Raw genomic sequence first — 20,987 nt, 5'->3', positions numbered from 1 at the left:
ATTGTCATCCAGTTCCATGAGAATTATGACATGATATTCCTGAAAATATGGCTGAAAAAAGTGAGAAGGGCTTCAAAGTCTTCACATCTGTGACAGCTCCACTATGTTAGGGGCTTACATTCAGTAATGGGCTATGGCAAGGGTATTCATACAAACTCCGGGCATCTAGTAGCCACCTGATTTTAGAGGAGATTACCTGTAAAACTTCCTTTATAGTCAGAAATAGTTTTCTAAAAGGCTATTAGGGAACCTCCATTATTCTCCTGCTATGTACTGTCCACTGCAGGAGTTGTTCAGTAATCATAGAAGTAGTACAAGAAGACAATAAGCCAGGCATCCCACTCCAGTAAGGTACCTAAAATAAGGCTATGACCACCTCATAAAATGTTTGCCACACCCTTAACACTTGGAGGATTTCAGTAATCTTGGTATAAAGTTTTCCTAGCTGTAAACTCAATTCTAAGGATACAGCCTCTGAGATTAATTGCAACAGGAAAATATTTTCATTAGTGAATAGGAAAGACAGTTCAACTGCACTGTTTAAAGCATGAGCCGATCAGGAATAACCACTGTTAAGAAGCATGAGCAAGACTTAGGAGGGAACATCCATTGTAATAAACACTAATATATGTGGAAAAGATTGCTCAATTCATTTGGATCCAGGTTTCTCAGCTTTTACCCATGTAACACTCTCTGAAATCAAAGTTTTTCTTAGTTATTGTTCACTAGCATTTAAGCCAGATGTTTTCAAGAGGGCAGATATCTAAGGTTGCATTTCAAAATGTCACACAACTGTAAATTTAAACTGCATGCACAATTGTAAAAGTAATGACCTGCAAATCTGCACTGGTAGTACAAATGGAATGAAATTTTGCATATAATGTAGTAAACAGCCCCCTCCCCCTTTTTTAAGTTGGTCCTTCTCTATTTAACACTTATATATTCCCCTCAATCAACAGAACTGCTGGTCTCATAACTTGACTTCCCCCACATATTTTGTATGGACTTACGTTGTTTCCTTTTTCTTGTAGCAGCTTCAGGTTTTCTTTACATTGTTTGAGTTCTTCTGTGAGTGACTGATTTTCTTGTTCAGCCATCTCGTACTTCGCCTTCAGCTCTGAGAGCACAGTCTGTGTTCTTTCATACTAAAGGCAAAGAGAAAACAGTCTACAGACTCCTGAACACCCCACACATGCTTACATTTGCTTAGCACACAGCTTCCTTTCCTGTCATCTGCATAGAGTACCTCACCTTGGATCAGTATACATTCTTCAAAAAAGCAGGGTAGAAAAATCTTAGTTTAGATTATCTTCTTTTCTAAATGAATATTTTGTTCCTGACTTAAGAGGACTAGGATTACCAAAACCAAATATGAAGTATATACAAGGTCTTACATCATCTCTCCTACCAAACAATTATTCATTATCATACTGGAAAGAATTGTAAAAATGATGAAGACAGAACAAGAAACAGGGAAACAAGGAGTCACATTTAAACAGTGGTTATTGTATCTGTGTTGTAGCATAATTATCTATACCAATCAAATAGGTGCAAAAATCAACATTCTGTATGAAGCAAATCAAACCCTTTTCACACATAGCAAACTCAAACATAAGAGTAATAAAGGCATTAAAAAAAAGTCTTATTATTATACTTCTGTAACCTTTGGTGTGGGTCAAGAACAAACAACAGGGGTGAATGTGTCTCACTCCTACAGTATGAGCAGCTTGCTCACCTTCAATTTTTTTTATAGATCATTACCTTACTTGTAGTCGACATGACAGGGATTAGTAAGGACAGAACTAATGACTTTGAGTACAGGCGTTTACCACAAATTTAAAAGGTCAGGCATCTTCACAAGTGCATCAGATTACAAAAAACAGACAAACAAGACCAGGAAGGAATGCGACATGGACAAATTAATAATAAAAGAAAAGGACTGCAAAAGAAACTAAAAACAGTAACTGGGGAAAATGCCACTCAAAATGCTCATAAAAAATGCAAGGAATTGTTAGGCTATGGCCTTCTTCCAGTCATAATCTTTATAAAGAATGTGTAGTCCCATTGTCAAACACGAGAGAGTTCAAAGCTAACTTGGAAGGATCATACTGTGTAAAAAGACTTGAGTTTGATTCATAACAGCTAATGAAACTCTACATCGTGACATCCAAGAAGACTCTTAATACGGCTTTATTTAAGCTGTCTGCAGCTTAAAATTAAATGCACCAAGGTAATGCATGAAAGAAAACTTCAGGAAGCTCGCAAAGCACATGCAGTCATTTTATCTGAAGTCTTCCAAGATTTAACTCCCAGTTTATATATTATTAGCTACCATAAAAGTACTTGCACTAAAATATGAAAAAGATTATTTTCTAGAAGTCTTATATTTTTCCTTTGAACTTTGCTGCCATTGAGAACTGTATTATCTCAAAACAGAAATAGTACTTTGTTACCTCTTTCTGAACATCTTTTGCTTGACTCTCAGCTTCACTGAGTTGGCTTTTTAGACTATCTGCATCCCGCTGATGTTTTTCTCTCAAAGATCCCATCTGATTTTCAAGTTCCTTTCGAGACATTTCAAGAACACTTATATCGCTGGTTAGCGCTAAGCTCTGTTTCTGAGAGCTGAAAAGACAAAATCCAATTGGTTCCTTGGGTTTTGAATTTAAAGAAACAATACATTAATTTTTAAGCACTTTTCATCCTCCAAAATGTCCTATGTATTTGATATGGAAATACCCACCTAGAGAAATCATAAAAGTACAAATAACCATTATCTTCCTATACAAAGCAATGACACAGAAGGCTGGCCATAGTCTTGCTTTTATATATATGCACACAGCAGAATGGTATAATGCTTACACCATTATAATCTAGAATCGAAATAATTTATCATTCAAAACTTTTAATTCTTATTTTTTATTATTCACTAAGCATTATTAACTCCAAAGCATTATGAAACAGATTTGCAATGAGAAATCTGTCTAAGATTGTTAGTATTTAACCAGTTTATGGACACACTTTGCTTTCTCCAGTTCCATAAACTAATAGCTAGTATACTCTTCAAGGGTTTAGTACAATTGTGCAATACTCATAGAAAGCTCTAAATGAAGCCAAAACTTCAGCATGATAACCAAGTAGTGATAACTCATACTTGCAGAACAGAAAGAAAAATAAGGGAGAGATCTTGCATATTTTCATTATGCAAATTCTGCATTTGCTTGCTTAACCTTTCATATGAAAAATATGCAAAACAGATTGGTATAACAATTTGGCACGAAAGTGTGTTCTACTCAATACTATAAAAAAAAAAAAAAAAAAAATAAAAAAAAAAAAAAAAAAATCAGTAAGAAATGAAATTCCAAAGTTTCAAATAGAAACACCATCAGACATGTTGTATCCCTTTTAGGAATTAAAAAAAACCAGCTCCTATGATAAATCCACTGTGTCCTTACCTAGAAAGCTCCTTCTCTTGTCTCTGGAGTTCAGATGTAAGCAAGGTATTTTTCTTCCTTAGTGTAACACATTCAGCTTCCAGGGCACTCCACTCTGCCTTCAACTTTTCAAGTTCACCTGCAGTGAATAAAATTGAATTGAATTGAGTAAAATTATTTCACTACTGCTTCAAGTATCACCAGCTAATAAATGGAGGAAAAGTTGATACCAGTCATAAATTCCATATGTATTTGATTATAATCATGTCACATGAACTCTCTCAGGGGCACCTATAAAACATTACAATATTTTCTAGTATTATGAGGTTTGTGAGCCATTGAATAGGCTACTGGCTTTTTCTTAATGTGAACTTTTTCACAGGCACAGAGGAGTAAAGAACAGCCTGTTTATGGGTCTACTCTAGTATTTCAGAAACAACAAAGTATTTGAAGAAAATAATTTCCCAGACTTAAAAATAGTAAACAACTAGAATCACAGGATACCATGCCTCAGCCCCATGGAACAGAATGTTTAAAGCAGTAAATAAGGGGTGAAAGTGAAATAAATCAGTCCCTGGTAAACCAGATAAAACTGAGTGCTATACATGTCTTAGGAACACAGTGCCAGACACTGAACTGCACAAAGATTAACTGCTTCAGAATTTAAAGCATATTTTACACGTTAGTTTCTTTGTGGCATGTATGAAGTCTCAGCATGAGCTTTTGAACTCTCTTAGCATATTTTCAAGATCTGAAGCTATAGGCCTGCAGCAGTGGCTTTCAAACAGTCCTCAGGAGATGTGGGATGCATTACAGGTAAAGTGAATTGCAAATGAATGAGCCTAGAAGAGGCCCTGTGCTGGCTCAGCACAACATATTTATATATCTCTACATCATGCACCCAGACTAAAGCTTCCATTTTAAATTTAACATTTTTATGTTACGATTAACAGTTTTATTAGGTCATAAATATACAGTTATTTGACTTGAGTGAAGCTACCCATTTAAGCACTTAAATTAAACAGAAGGTACACAAGCCCCTTTGGAAATCTGTGGCAGTATCAATCCTTCAAACAATACAAGTTTTCCATCTTTTTAAAGTGCAATTATACTTCATCTACTTTCAATATCAAACAGTACCTAAGCTAATTTAGCCATAGCTGACAATTACTATCTAAGGAAGTATACATAACAGCTTTCTTAATACTACAAGGCCTGACACATATATATAAATACATATGTGTGTATATATAGACACAGTAAATGACTAGAGAGACAAACTGTGATTTGCGTAACTGACATTGATCAGACTGAGTACACTTCTGTTGGCACTGGACTGTGACATCCTTTTAATTAAGTACCTTTTAAGCGAGTAGCCTCTTCCTTTTGCTGATCTTCACACTGCTGACATCTGAGCTGAAAACTATCTTGCAGTCTGACAATTTCTTTTTCATAATCTGAGGCATTTTTCCGCCACCGGTCAAGTTCCGCTCGCACTGTTTGCAGCTCAACTTGCAAGGCAGAAATATCAGTATCTCGTTCTGATGCTGCCTTTTCTGCTACTTGTTGAAGAGACAGAATCTCATTCTGAGCACTGACGAGTTCATTTCGAGTGCTTGAAACTTCACTCTCCTTTTCCTTACGAAGATTTTCAATGTCTTCTTGTAATCTTCCCAACTGAGCTGGAAAGTATACATTAACGTCAGTATTTTGAAAAACAGATTTTTACAGAAAAATCTAAAAACCGTAACCATTCCAAAAACAATGTTGATGCTTAATAGGACTAAAGAATCATAATGCAATTGAAAAAATATACTAATCTTGTAAAGTGCTGTACCCTTAAAGAGACATGTATGTGTGGTCATCTATTACAGAGTTAAAATAAACAAGGATTCTTGCTGGACAAAGCTATCTTAGACAGGGTTGTGTTGTGTGTGTGTGTGATACTGAAGGAACTCCAAAATCATGAAGATCAGGATTCAACATCATTGTAAGCAAAACAAGTATTACACAAAAAGGATACTGTGGGGCTTGAGAGAAAAGAGGAAAAAAACCCCAAAAAGCTTCTGTGACAAGCCAAACAGTCACAAAGCTACATCAGTAATGTTTGCCTAGGCAGCAGTTAACTTGTGGTGTCTGTTAATACTTGAGGCACAGAGTCTAATTTCTACTCCAGCCGTTCACTTCTTTGAAAAAAATATCTTTAAAAGCACAGGATTAATTTTGAATTGGAAATGTCAGCTGCACCATATATACTTAAGTTTAAGAAGTCCTTTAGCATTTACAGTTTACTGCAAATGCACATCAGTCACATACACACTAGGTTATTTTACATTTCTTCATGAAGTAAATCTTACAAATTATTCCCATTCAGAACTGTTTCATTACTGAACACACCTCCTCTCTGAGCATAACAATTTCTCATTAACATGCATGCAAATAGCATCCAGTGCAAACAGCTGAAAAAGAAAAGTGCAGTACAGAGGAAAGGGAAGCATGAAAGAAAAAACAAATTATAGTTAGAACTGACTAATGGAAACAAAGTGTTTAATTTGCTTAGTGTCTTTGTTCAGCGTTTTAAAGAATACAAAGCTCGCATGTATTTCATTGGGCTTTAACATGGGAGAAAGCAGCAACTTAATGAAGAATTGCTCTGAGAAGAAGAGTACCAAGTTCTTAAAAGCACTTGAAAATGTACAATTTAAGATACTGTGGAGTGTCACAATTACATAATTGAAGTTATATGTTTGAGAAGCAAAGGGCAAAAAAAGTACAGTGGAAAGCACAAGGAAAAAAAATCAAGGCTGAGTGACCTTGATAGATTGCTTGCATTTATTTTTATTCTCTCAGTCCATTACAGAAGCTGAATCTGAACAAGATGAGAATGGGAGCAAGTTGTGCTGTGAACTGATACAGCATGAAAACTACTGAAGAGAGACTTTTACTCCCAGCACAACTGTACTTTGTTTTTCAGTAGCTGCATATACCATAATACAGGTAGAATTAATTTGTAGAAAACTTTGTTATCAGCTGATATAGAGTGAAAAAGAGAAATGCAACATTTTTCTCCCCTCCTTTTGACAGGCTCCAGCAAGACACTTGGCTCATTAGATAAAGAATCTGTTAATTACCCAATTCCCCATTCAGAAGGCAAAAGTATGGGGAAGAAACATGTTAATTATTATATACTGTAATACAAAAGAGGTACTATAGATGAGACTAAGTTAGATTTCATAGCAGTCCTGTTCAAGCTGAAACAGACTATCTGTTCCATAACAAAGATATTTGCATTATGATGGATTTTTAATATGTGAGCAACACGAGGCTTATTATCACTTCATTTGCTTGGAAATAATTTCTACAGGGTTATACTAACAGAATGGCAAACAAAGTAGAACATGAGAACAACCTGACAGTCATACAACACATCACAACACATCAACCACTGCCTTTACATGTTTCCTTACATTAGAAGCCTTGAAACTACCAAACCAGTATGCTAGAAAACGATTCTAAACCACCAAGGATTACAACTTGCTAACACAGGAGGTGCCCACGAAAGGAGTAATTTCTCAGACCAGTATCTTCCTCATACTGTTTTAAAACACAAAGCTAAATTCCTGCTTCTCAGTAATAGCAGTAGTTTCTTCCTTCTGTCTGTACTGCTGATGAACAACTCTCCCTTTAAATGCTCAGGCATGAAAACAAGCATAGTATGACTGAAAATCCAAACTCATACAAGTGTGTCTAAAGTTGTAGAAACAACATACACAGAAAAATTGTTACAAAGAATATTGGAATGGTTTCTGAAGCTCTGGATATAGTTTGAAAGGGCAATTAAAAGAAAACTTCCATTACCTCTCTTATTCATGTAAGCCATTACCTCATCTCAGCTGAATGCTTCACTTTTTTCTTTTCTTTAGTAATGACAAGTAACTTGAATTTTCTTGCTTTACTTATCTGTTCATCTAAAAAACTTCACGTATAGAGAGAGAATCTCAGTTGTCTGTGACACCTTCTCTTCTCTATGACAAACACAAAGCCATGTAGCACTGGCTGGCCTAAAACACTTACTCCATGAAAATACCTAGAGAAATGTTACTGCATGAAGTTGCCAGAATTTTTTTTTTCTCTACTGCAGTTCAGAGAGGCTGCCAAGAGAGAACCTGACATCCAGACAACTTCTCTCAAGTTGTGAGATGTGTTACACCCTAAAAGCTCAGGAAGGAGCAAGCATACAACAAACTTTAGAACATTTTGAACTACCATGGAGAGAGAAGAAGAGGAAACACAACCAAGACCTAACTTGAGGAGGGTTCAGCAGACAAAAATGCCTGAACTGACAAGAGGCATCTTGCAGTTAAGTTTGGATATGTCAAGTTTTGACTTTGGTGGTTTCTTTTTTATGGGGAAAAAGAGAAATTTCTTTTTTCTGTATGGAAATAACTACCAAATCACAATTTCTAACTTTTGCTACAGCATTTTTATTGGAGAATTTCCATTATCAGCTGGACAAGATTCAATTTTTACTTGCTCCTCTTGTTACGGGCTATTACTTAAGCCCCTCTATCTTACAGCAGCAATGGCCAAGAACCAAAAATTCTTTCCTGACATTCATATAGCACAGCACTATTACATAAGCTTGTCAGTGTAACTGGGATGTGACAAGTACCACACTCCACAACAAGCTCCCACAAAGTAATTTACTAAAGGTATTCTGATTTCCTGAGAAAGTCAGGATTGTCAGCCCACCTGGCTCATCTATCTTCCAACCATTTTAAGTCCAAGCAAATTATATGCTGACTAAGGTACCAAGGTGTGAAGCTCCTACAAGTTCCATAACACTCAATGCCTGAATAGATGCTCAAACTAATGCTTGTTCTATGGAAGAGCCATAATATAAACCTCACTGATTGTAAGGTCAGACAGCTTTTAGACCAATGAGCTCACTCACATGCTTGGGCTGGCTGAGGAGTTAATGTGATACAGAATATGTGACACAGAAATTACATTCAGCTATAAATATTCTGGACTGAAAAAGGCAAGATTTGTCATGCTGTGGGTTTTTTTTTTAAAGCAGAGAGAGTGTCTATTGCAGATATTTTACTGCATACTCTGAGGCTGAGTGCAGATCTGGAGTGATTAAAAATTTAAGGGGTTTCAACCAATGCAGTGAAGAGAATAAGCAGCACAAGCAGATTAAACACTCTGATTGCCCTGAAGATAAACTGGTCACAGGAAGAATCCTTGGAACTTTCAAAGCTGACAAGAGGTAGGAGAAATAATTGTTAGAGATTATGCCTTGTGCATCTTTTAAGTTATGATTAGAACCATAGGAATTGACAGGAAACATTTCACAGTAAAATTCAAATGTGGTGAAAGAAATCAGATTTAAAACATACACTCAGTATTTTCCTTTTCCTCTGTGCTTATGACACCACAGAAACAGCCAAAGCTATATATTTTCCTTAAGAGTGGGATATAGAAAAAATATTCCTACCTTGAAGAACACTTATTTGCTTGTTAGATTCTTCAACTTGCATTCGATATGCTTTTCTCTCTTCTTCCAATAGTGCTATAATGAAAGTGAAAATGTGCCCAAAAGATTTTGTTAGTAAGAAATATTTCAGGTCTGTAATTAATTTTAGTCACAACTTCCCCTTAACTGAAAAGATTAAAACAACCACATTATTTCAGTAGGTTATCAAAGCCAGTAATTGTGTAAGTATTTTAATAAAAAGTTAATATTAAGACATCATTCCATTATTGTGGTAGTATTACAATTAATTTGAAATTGATGTAATCTGTTGCCTGATCCAGAAACTCCACGTGTGCTAAATGCAAACTGGTGTGGGAGGAGAAAAAGAAAAAAAGCTGTAAATATACCCCATAAAGAACACCGAGCTATAATTAGTGAAACTGGACTATACTGTTTCCTGTTACAAGCTATCCACAGTTTGCTGAGGATAATGATGCAGCTACAAACCTAATGATCTAAAGGATAATCTAAACTAAGAACTGCCACTGAATGCATTTAATTATGTGCATTAGCTGACTGAAATACATGAGAATCAATACCTGTAGGTAAACATATTTTATAAAGATAAAATATTTGGAGTTCAAGTATGTACTCAATTCTATGAAAAGATGTTGGTCTATCTTGAACCAAAATGTCAGAGATCAATCTGGCTGTCTATAGAGTTTAGGGGGAAAAATAAAAAAACAGAAGTTTCAGACATCCTGTGCAGGAGATGTGAATGTTATGAAAGAAATATATCTAACAGACAGTCAGCCAAAGAACCACTTTTAACACTACCTGCTAAATACAATTTTAATGGATATCCTACACAATTAAGTTGATCTGGGTCTCACCTTGAAGTTCAAAGCATTTTTGGTTACTTGTCCTAGCTAGCTCTTGGGCTTCAATCAGCTCCTTGTGCAGCTGCTGAATTTCTTGCTTAGCCTCAGTCTCTGATTGTGCACCCTGCAATTCATCTGATAAAAGAACATTTCCTTTAAATAAAAAATTTGTACAACGGTTTAATTTGCACTGCCATGTGATGACTGGTGACCTTTTATTCAAATAATCTGAAGTTAGTTAAAAGTAAACTCAAAATTGGATTAAGTAAATATTAGCAAAAATATTAATACTTTAAAACGGAGGAAAACTTATGCAAACTTTAAAAAGCACATTATATGTAACATGCAGTATAACAAAAAAAAAAACAACAAGTAAGTATTAGACAGTTTAAAAAAAGACAGTTTATAGATTGGAAAGGTTTCTCGATTAAGAAAAAAAAGAAACAGGTACAAGGCAATCTTTGACTGTGTTTACAACTTGTCAATTTTTTAAGGGAAGCTGCACTAACACTCTATCCTAGCACACACTTGTCAGCATTGCTCCTGCATCCCCCCCCTCTGAGCCCACCCTCCTGCTCCTCACAGCACGTACCAGCCCTGGCAGGCAGCATCCCCACACACACAGCCCCAGCCTTGTGCTGCAGCTGGGAAATACCACTGAGCTGCAGGAGATGATGCAAAGAGATGCTACTAAGTGGTTTGCTCCTGCCAATAGCCTTGTTACCCTGCAAGCCTTGGCTTCCCCCTGTCCCTGCGTGGATTGTAATTACAGGGAAAGGAAAAAATAAGGGGAAATTCTCTAAAAGAAAGTTAATAAAAAGAGAAAAAGTCCACCCTCAGTATTTCATCCAGTGGGCTAGTGAATACTAAGCTGAATTTTTTTTCATTTCACTATGTCTTAAAACATTAGATACATTTTTAACATAATCAGGTCTCTAGGCATGCTATTTAAATAAAAAAACTCTTGCTCTGTCCCACTAATTTTCTATTGGCTAAAATGCATATTAAATGCCTCTTGGGCTTATAAGAGAAGACTGGTAGTCACAGACAAATGGGTACTTTTAAAGCTGAAAATTTGGGGTAACCTAAAAGAGGAAAACCAAGTATTTGTAACTAATAGCAGTGTCCTCTAATGGGCACACACTAGAAAACAGATGCAGTAAGAAAGAGTTATACAACACCCCAGCCTGCAAGCATCTACAACGCCAGGAACTGCATCCAGAAAACTGGCATTCACTGCATTTTCCTTAAGTAGTGTTTGTTGGGAAACAGATTCTTCAACAGCCACAAGCAGCACTAATAAACTACATAGGTTGAGGGCTAAAACTTTCTATAAAGCCTTCTTGGTGAGAAATGCAGAGGAGGGAAATCAGTGAAAAAAAGTCTGCTGTACCTCATGTAAGAGGGAGAACAAAATGGTAAATGTGTTATTCAGCTACCTGGTTAATAAACATGTACCACTATAGCCCATATGGATTTAAAATAAAGGCACACTGCTTATAATAAAAACCTCAAAATGTAAATTACTTTGGTTGTCTGGAGCCATCACTAGTAAGGAAAAACTAAATACAAGCTACAGTTCAGTTTGTCATTATACTTTCAAAATTGATATTTTACCGTGTATGTCACCAATAAAGAAACAATAAATTTTTTTTGTTTTCTTCATTAAAACACTTGTTTAATAAATAATGCTGAAGTATTTATATTGTACCCCTCAGAAAAGACTGTTCTTTCCCTATTCTAAACAGGAATGAATTGGTAGGATTGAGTAGAGCTGAGGGCATACATGTCCTTTCAGAATTCTTCAGAACAAAATTATGAGAGCAGAAAGAACAAAGACTACATATTTAATCCAAATATTCCCTTTTATAGTTTATTACAGTTTCAAATCCAAGTTTCATTTTACTGAACATGTTTTGTTCTTAGCTTCTCATGGATAAAGACTTGGAACAATTAGACTTTCAACCCTCCTTAATGAGACTGTTCAGAAGAAATGGGTGAGGAAGTTGACAAATTATGCTCAAATCATGCCTGATAAAGAAGCAGTGTCTCAAATGCAACAATAAGCACCCTAAATCAACTTTCTGGTGGACAGTATTTTCCAATCAATGAAAACACACATCATCAAAGACATCATTGCTTCAAAGGAGTTTAGGAATTCAACTAAGAATAACAATCAGTTTAGCAAAGGCACACTCTGTCAAGGTAAAAGCTCCTTCCTACTCAAAATGCATTAGGGAATTTCCATATGCCTGACATACTTCTAAATCAAAAGCCAAGAAATATAAACACAAAACAAGCTTTTCAGTCTTACCCAAACCAAAAATTTCGTTCAAGTCTTCTAGTTTAAAGCAAACACCATCTTTGTGTAGTTTTGAAAAAATTCCTTAGTGAGTAGGATTGTTCTATTTATAAATAATAAAACTACTAAATATCAGACTCTGAATTAGTTCCCTCAAGAAGCAAATTTGCATCACAAAAACCTGGTTTGAGAAACAAATGGTAAAGGCTGCAATTAAAAAAGCATTTGAGCAATTTCCAGAAGTATTCAGTATTGACCTAACTGTTCTCAGAGAAGTTGAAAGAATTCTTGTCATTAATTACAACAAGGTGCCAAAAAACCCAACAAAACCACAATAGCTTGAAAACCCTCATTCATTTATTCTAGATCATGGAAAATTTTAATCTGTGATCAGACAGTTTGCCATCTTACAAGAGAAGTTCTTAATTAACACCACGTTGTTTTCTTCCTCCCCACATAATGAGGTTTTCCTTAACATCAACTGTACTGGTAGATTTAAAATTGTCAAAAAAACCCCATACAACTAGTCAGCACAAAACATTTCCAAAGTATATGGTAATTTCTTCTCCTTCAATCTGGCCCAAGAAAAGTTGTGTAACCCATGGGTCATGGGTCAGTTTTGGAGAAAAATGACCAGTTCCAAATTATTAAAGGATATAATTGTGTGTGAAGGAATATTTTACAAATTTAGGGTCTATAAAATAAAATTTTGATAAAATCAAAAGGAAAACAAAGCTCAGATTAATATTTACAAGCATGAAGATTACAACAGAGTTTTGCTTTTATGTTTGTTTTTTTACTCTACAATTCTTTTTTGATAAGAGACTATCAGAACCACACATAGGCAGTGGTCTTCATAGATCCTTTGTATTTGCCTGGCCTGTGGAATCATCTTTATGAACAGGCTGCTGTTTCTCACTTAGTTAATTTTTGCAAATTTGCAGAATTTCTCAGGTTACTCAGATTACTATTTTCAGAGTACTCAGATAAAGTGAAATAAACAATTAAAACTTCAAGGTTTTTTTCAGCTTTATAAGACCCGAATAAACTATGTATTTAAAACGGAGTATTTGGTTCTTGCAACACCAAACAATGGTTCCCAAAACTTCCTGAATCAGTAGCCCATTGCTTGTTCTCCATATTTCTTATGAAAAACTAACACTATTCAGCAAACCCCCAACTGAAAACACTTTTTATTAAGATTCCACGGATCAGTCTTGTAGTTACTATGAAAATAAAAAGAAGCCGTTAAGAACAAGATTACTAACTTTCCAGTGACATTTATTGCTTCTTCCCATCTGTCTAACATTAATCTGTTTTTAACTTTGCAGTAAGTAGTCACAAACAGCCCATCTAAGTAGAATCCTCCAGGGAACTGTTACCAATGGCTAATAAAGTCATTTACCTTGTGGGAAAAACAAAGCAGCTTTTCCCCCTGCCCTGTTTGCCAGATACTGACATGTAGAAACTTGAAACAAACAGTGAATGCACTCAGAGTTTATTGATGGAAAATACACTTGAAACTATGGCAATTAAGTGTTTCATCATTTTCTTGCTCCATTAATTTGTTTTCTAAATTCCACAAGTTAAATAAAAAGGAACCCTGCCTTTTCCAGCAGCCATTTCTACATTCCAAACAGCTGCCAGAGCAGAAATGTTCTCACTCTTGCTTCATTATATGACTGCATTACAAATACATTTAAAAGTCTTTCTCTTGCAAATAAGATCCTTTTTAGGAAAAAGTAAGGCACATGAAGTAGCTCTCTGACAAAATCCAAAACAAAGCTGTGGGTTTACAGGCTCTTCATAAAAATTACAAGGGCAAATGATTCATTGTACAGATATTCTTTAATGATTTCATGAGAGCAAAATAGGAATGCCCATAAATAGCCTCAAGAGAGTTTTTCTCCAGCTATTTTAGTTAATTACAGTATGTAATTCAATAGCAAATTGGCCTATGCAAATAGGTCTTCTTACACTTAATCATTTAAAAGCTCATTTGCATATAGGGAAAATGCAGAAAATGTTTTTCACTCTAGCTGAAAGTCCTGATTCCTAAAAAACTTCATGCTTTTCAGATGATTTCTTTTTTTTCAAACAAAACTTATTACCAAAAATAAGACTGTCATAATCACTATGAAGAACATTACCAGATTTTGTCTTCTAATATAGGAAGTCACTGAATGTTCCTGTTATTAATTGCAGACATGAAAACAAATACCAAATGGAACATACTCAGTATCTCAGTCCTTTCTAAACTGCTTTGACAAAGTGATATGCACTGGACAATATCAAACTCAATTTTGTTTTGCTGTTTGAAAACCTGTGTAAAACATGCAGTTTGAAGAAATCATTCTGTCATAAAACTAGAGAAATATAAACAACTACAGGAAAAAGGTCTTTTGCAGTTCTTCTAAATTTCATAGATTTCTTATCTTCCTAAACCATGAAGAACTGTCACACTTTTTACCTGTGATCCCAGCACAAGCATCGGTTTACAGGTCTCATAAAATATCTAACTGTACATAAAGCATAAAATTACCTTTCAGTATAATAAACCACAACTATGAATATGTAAACCAAACATGAATATGTAAATTTTAGCTTGCTAATCAGGTTTAAAGTCTTCAGTGCAAAGAGCAGTAAAAAACTAAAGATGTAAACAATTCTAAAGCTTGGCAATCATTCTAACTGCAGTCAGAACAGGAAATTCAAACAAACAAACAAAAAAAAGTATATATATAGATTTCCTTCTTAAAACATCAGGTGCCAACTAGCAGAAGCATTTCTGACAGTCATGGAAACTATACAAGTAGAATTTGGCAATGCTTAAAACATGTCCATGACAGAAGAATCACTCCTCCCCAAAGTTATTAGCCCTAACTTAATTGTATGCTGAATCTATTTCATAGCTCTGCTTGAAGGCATAATACATAAATTCCTAGAACAGTGTTGGTAAGTGCAGAAATTAGTGCAAATCATTTATATACTAACACTCATAAGTATGCTTTTATATCACATTGTCCAAAGAAATCATTACTGATATTTAAATGCAACTCTTCCATAATACCATGGGTAAAACATTTGAATTTCAGCACTCTGCTTCAATGCACATTTGATACAAGAGCAGGTCGGCAAATAAATATATACAGATTATGCATCTGAAGTCATAAAAGGAAATTTGTTTACCTTTTAGAAGAGCTACTTTAGCAATAGGTTCATTTAGATCTTGGTCATCCATTTGGGCATCTGAAAAACAAAATCCCACACCTTTCAGAAAGCAGGTAAACTGCAGACAGTTTTCACATCCCTGTTTTCATAGCAAAGAATCTTCTACATTCTTCTCACTTCACAGGAGTTAAAGGTGTTGAAAAATATACAATACTGCTCTAAACTTGTACCTGGCTCCACATAACACATACTTTCTCCACCCTTTCTGAAAATGCTCACAATAGAGTGATTTAACTCAAACTAATTAGATGTTACAGAAGCCTCAGTTAAATTCTTACCTGTAGTGTCGTCGCTGCTTTTTTCCTTGCTTGGACTAAGAGTGTCTGATAAATCAGATTCTTTGACTCTTGCTTGATTCTCTGTAAGAGACCAGGAAATCCAACTACAATCAGTAAAACCTTTATTCAGTCTCTTAATCCATTTCTTCTATATATCTATTCATTTAACTCCTGGTAAATCTCAATAGAAAACAACATAGTCAAAGAAACACTTAAAAGCCTGGTGGTTGCTTATTTCTTTGGAAGTCTGGGCTCAAATGGATTCAGCATCACTAATCCTGCCTAGCATCTATTAGGAGATGCAACTGTCTCATGCACAGCTTGAACTTTTGTTAAATCTGCATTCTCGCCAGCTGGAACTCTGTGCAAAAGCTGATTCAATCAGGAAACAAATAAGAAAAGAAAATTAGAACAATGCAGATACTGTAACTAGTCAGAAAGAAACTGCTGTTAAGAAAGAATAAAACTGCTTCAGTATTCTGGACAAATAAAAAATAGCAACAAGTCTTGTATATACTATATGTTAAAAAAGTGTGATATGAACCAGTAAAGAATCACAGCAATAGAAATCATTACACTAAGTTCCACAAAGAATTTTCAATTCAAATTGTATTAAGAGAAGGCAGACTGTCCTTTTCACAAAAAATGCATGAAGTACATGTTCATACACAACCCACTATATTACTACATACAGCTTAGTCAAGCCACACATAGTGCTTGGTTTGTTTGGGTTCTTTTAAGCATGTCTATATACCTAAATGTGATATTTAGAACACAGAGCATTCCCAGCACAGAGACTTTTAGTTCTACCACACATGCAGAAAAGCACAGTGAACACAAAATTTATTTGTATAGAGAAACTATAGACACAACAAAAAAGTACCAGCGCATGAGATGATACACACAGCAATAAATAATCAAGTGTGTTATAGCAATAGGGTTAGTATATATAAAAAGTAGAGGAGCAATGAGAAAGCTTGTGTACATTTTTCTTTCAAGTAACAAGAAACCGAACAGAACCAAACATCCCCAAAATTAAAGCAGTTAAATGGAATCTGAAGACAACCTGTGCGCTGTGACTGGGAAAGTAGCAAAATGCCTACAGGTTAATAGGGATTAAAAAAATAATAAATAGGGATTTAATATAGGGATTAAAAAAGAAAAAGTTTTTTCTCATCTAACATGGAAAGTCTTCTATTTCTCTGTGCCAGAATAACATCCACTTGTACTTCCCACCTTCTGTTTTATGTACAAATAAAGCAGCTGATCAAGATCCAGACTCTTTAAATCACTGGAGGGGGAGAAGGAGAAAGCACCCAAACACTTAAAGTGCATGGGGGTTCAGACCTGGCAGCTGTTCCAAACATATCTCATATGACTTCAGCACACTTCAAAGGTCAGAACAACTGAAGCAGTTAAAAATTTGAGATTTGGGGGTGGTTCTCAGCTAAAACAAAAAGGGATATTTCCCTATTTTTGAGAACAGTTTTTAACTATTTATAGATGTTACACTACAAAGCATTTTACATGCATCATATAGAATCAAGCTCACAAAACTGCCATTCAAATTGTAATAATTACTAAACCAAGTAATACATTACTTTTAAGCATTAAGAAAAATATATCCTAAAAGCCTCACCCATGTCGTTTACATTTACGGCCAATCCAGAAGTGCTAAACTGAGCAATATCTGTATCCAACTAACTTTACCATATCTGGTCATACATGGAAACACAGCTTTCTTGCTCTGTGAGAAACAGGAGGAGCAGTGCAAGTTCCAACTGCTGAATTAATTTTCTCTCTCCCCACTGCCCTCCCATACTCCCACCTCCCACCCACCCTCGGGTACTTCAGCTTTTTGCTCCTTCCCTTCCTCCTCCCTCTGGAACAAGAACAAGATGAGGCACTAGAGGAAAGATGCATCAGTTTCCACTTCTGAAACAGCAGAAGTCAAAGAAATGGTTTAGAAACCCTCTTCCTACTCTGGAACCAGTACCACAAGCACAAAACTCTTTCCTGTACTATATTATTTCACAGCAGTTGTCCCTATTTCCCATAATAAACCTGAGCTTAATAAATATAGCCAAAATGATGCAGTATATTAAAATGTGTTGACATCATACTTACTGGATGAGTTAGAATATATTAAACACTAAAAATAGCTCACTGCTTAACTGGCATGCAAGCGTTATGTTACAGTTACTGTATGCATTCTTTGGCCAAATATGGCATATGTTTTCTATAAATTACTCACTTACATATACAAATTAAAGGTGCTATTTCATACATTAAGATAAGACAAGACAAACTGAAAGTCTCTACATTACCACAACTTTTAACACTCTAAAATTCAACACAGTAATACTTCGCACAAGGACAGAAGGTAAATAAATTAGTTAGTATGCCTAGCCATTAATAAAAAGCTACAGAAGTGGAGTCAGCCTGCAAGTCCAAATGATCTTACATTATTAGATACACAGGAAATAGAGATTTACACACTGCAATGTTCCTGATTTTGGCACTGCAAGATAAGGATGAGTGTCCCTCGACAATATAAATCTTTTCAATTTAGCTCCTTGTATTTTACTTGCTTTATTCAGAAAAAAAAAAGTTTAGATACGATTATTTTTATTTTATCTGGAAAAAGGTACACTTAGGAGGTTAATAGTTATTTGAAAGTTACAGGGGTGTAAGTTATAAAAGAGTCAAATTAAAATATATTTTTATTTAAAATGAGACCGAACGTTATCTCTACTTAGTTCTATAATGAAAGCAAAAACCTGTTTGAAATTCATGCAGATCTAAATCAATTCACTAAAAAAAAATATTACAACTTAAAAAAAAAAAAAAAAGCCTATTCAGGTAAGAACTCAGTCAAAACCAATAGCAAAATTTCATGCAATCAACTTCAAAAATTTTTTTCTTTACATCTTTTTAAACCTACCACAGTGTTTGGAGCTGAGTTCAGTAAACCTGCTCTTCATTAATTTCGTTTCTTGATTATTCAACAAAACTCAAACTAATAGTTTAAGACAGAACATGCACTGAAGTGACATAAAAACATGCTTCAAAAACAGTTAAATAATTCAGAAATCTAACCTTTCAAAAGCTTTGTTTCTTCCACTTTTGTTAGATGTCCTTCATCTATGATTTTGTCTGCCAAACAAAATAAGCATTACTTTCCACGCTCAAATTAAGCAAGCTTTTCCCTGCACACATCTACGTAGGCTACATTCCATGACCAAATTAAAAGCTGATAATATTACTTCCTACTCAGGCTTGAACAAAAAACCTTTTTGCTGGCATGGAACAATGAAACAGAGCACATAAGACTCCCGCAACTACGTGATAAAGTGCATAATTATTTCTTCTGCAATTTATTAGCTTTCATTATTAATGCTTCAGTTCACTAATGAGGAGTTAGGAAAAAAATTTTTATGAACTTTTTACTAAATCTAACTGGGACCATAAATAATTAATACATTTTTCAAGTTATAGCTATCAAAAAATGAGTTCTAAGAGCTGGTTGTCTGAAACTGAAATTTGCCAGACCCTGCAGAAATCTAGAAATACATCACAGTAAAACAGCAATTGAGAAGTCACCTTTAAATCACAAGAGTGCCTAGGAAAAGTACACAGAAAGGTTAGCTTACAGCTTTAAGAGAACTGCACAAACTTCTAAAAAGTTGTACGTGCATCACATTCAAGCTGACAAAAATGAAGTTGGCATATAGCATATACAAGGAAGTCTATTAATCTATGTCAGGTATATAAAAATCTAAAAGATGGCATTTCAGACTAGATGTCTAGCTTCATCCTAATTCCAGCTAGGACACTGAAGGCAAAGTGTAAGATCCATACAAGAACAGGTCTGGATGAAACAAAGACACTAAGAGAACAAGTGAACCAGTCTGGTTTTTTTTTCAGAGATTTCATTATTTCAAATTACTTAACAATCATGTCAACCTGCAAAAGTATCAAAGGTGTCTTACAGATCACATCAGCAATTTCTATTTGCACCATATTTGCCAGGAGATACCTTTTTCAAACCTAAATAGTAGACAAGCTTTCAGGAAAAAAAAAACACAAACAAAAAACAACAACTGAGGTCTGAAGAAGGGTTTGCATGGCCAAAAACTTGTCCTGTCCTCTTCCTGCCCAGGCAGTCAGACAAAGCAATCTAAGAGATATTCCCTCCAACTACTTTTATCAACAAATATTGTCCTACAGTCCTACAAATACTGCTCCAGAAATACACTAAATGGCACACTGCATTTTCAGGATTGGCTTCAGGTCTCAAGCAACTTTAGGTGATCAGTCACCATCCAAGTTCAGAACAGTTCTTCAGAGATAGAGTCACTAAGGAAGGCACGGCAGGGGACTCAAGTTACTGCAGCAACAAGTGAAGACTCACTGAGTGATATATTGAGTGTCCTTCCACTAAACAAAAATATTTCTAGTAACCCAGAAATAAAATTCTAGAAATTCTAGGACTCAGCTGTGGCTGGAAGGGGCATCAGGAGGAAGGCAGCAAGAAAGCTGCTGAGGAATTCTGTCTATGTGTCTGAAAAAAAATGACTGAATGCAAAAACCATACACCCAAAGTAGCTATGATCTGAAAGGTAACACTTCACCTAAGCTGGCCTGTTAGCTTAAAATAGGCTTCTATAATCAGTTTACAGAAGAAAACTTAGCATTATGAACGGATGGGTCTTGGGAGTTCTCACAGCTCAGTAACTTAAAACCAGAATAATTATAGTACAAAACAAAGGAACTAGTCTTCTTGACCCAGATGTTCTTCCAAACTGAAACCTTTATAGCTCTTCACACTTTTCAAAAGTCTCAAATCTTACGACTAAAAAAATCTGTGGCCTTAATTTTCTTTTTTTCTTTTCCATCTTGCTGTTTCCTACCATTCATTATAAATTTCAATGTTTGTACTACAGTTTTCTTCTTGATATTATTTCTTCAGCAATGAACTTCAGCAGCAACACACAAGTTCCTTTGTCCAGTGTGACTCAAAGTTGATACAGCCAGGATTTTTCACTTGATGGCTGACATCTCTCCTAACTTGTAAGTCCAGTAAGCATTCTCTACCTTTAAGGAATCCTAGCATTATCATATTTCAAAGACAACAAAAAATAGATTATTTCATCCTGCTTCACTAATATTTAGATAATAAACAGAAAGTGGGATATTGATGTCAATGACCTGAAGTTTTATTTAGTTACCACTGTTGCCACCCTCTTCACTAAAAACAGCAGAATCCAGACAATAATCCGAAAGTAAAAGCAGACATACCTGTACCTTTAAAATTTCCCTTTTTCAGCTCTCTGCATCTTTTCATATTACTATTTCACAAAACTTCTTCATAAACTTGAC

General features: G+C 35.2%; 1 protein-coding gene across 37 annotated transcripts in view; it reads right to left on the bottom strand.

Annotated features, from left to right (window-relative positions):
- The window catches only part of SLMAP (sarcolemma associated protein), a 77,988-nt gene that overhangs the window by 5,606 nt on the left and 51,395 nt on the right, over positions 1-20,987 (bottom strand). For 19 of the 37 annotated variants that reach the window (XM_071755875.1, XM_071755873.1, XM_071755882.1 and 16 more), the window contains 9 exons: positions 18,705-18,761; positions 15,606-15,686; positions 15,286-15,345; positions 9,807-9,929; positions 8,935-9,009; positions 4,796-5,116; positions 3,456-3,573; positions 2,454-2,625; positions 1,011-1,145 (listed from right to left, as the gene is read on the bottom strand). In XM_071755875.1, the coding sequence (XP_071611976.1) occupies positions 1,011-1,145; positions 2,454-2,625; positions 3,456-3,573; positions 4,796-5,116; positions 8,935-9,009; positions 9,807-9,929; positions 15,286-15,345; positions 15,606-15,686; positions 18,705-18,761 (1,142 nt within the window). Of the gene's footprint in view, positions 1-1,010; positions 1,146-2,453; positions 2,626-3,455; positions 3,574-4,795; positions 5,117-8,934; positions 9,010-9,806; positions 9,930-15,285; positions 15,346-15,605; positions 15,687-17,244; positions 17,378-18,704; positions 18,762-20,987 lie in introns of those variants that run through there. The other 18 variants (XM_071755880.1, XM_071755893.1, XM_071755891.1 and 15 more) reach the window with 3 other exon arrangements.

The sequence above is a fragment of the Heliangelus exortis genome, chromosome 12, assembly GCF_036169615.1.
Source record: "Heliangelus exortis chromosome 12, bHelExo1.hap1, whole genome shotgun sequence".
Taxonomy (NCBI): Eukaryota; Metazoa; Chordata; class Aves; order Apodiformes; family Trochilidae; genus Heliangelus; species Heliangelus exortis.
This window is presented reverse-complemented; position numbering and strand designations above follow the sequence as displayed.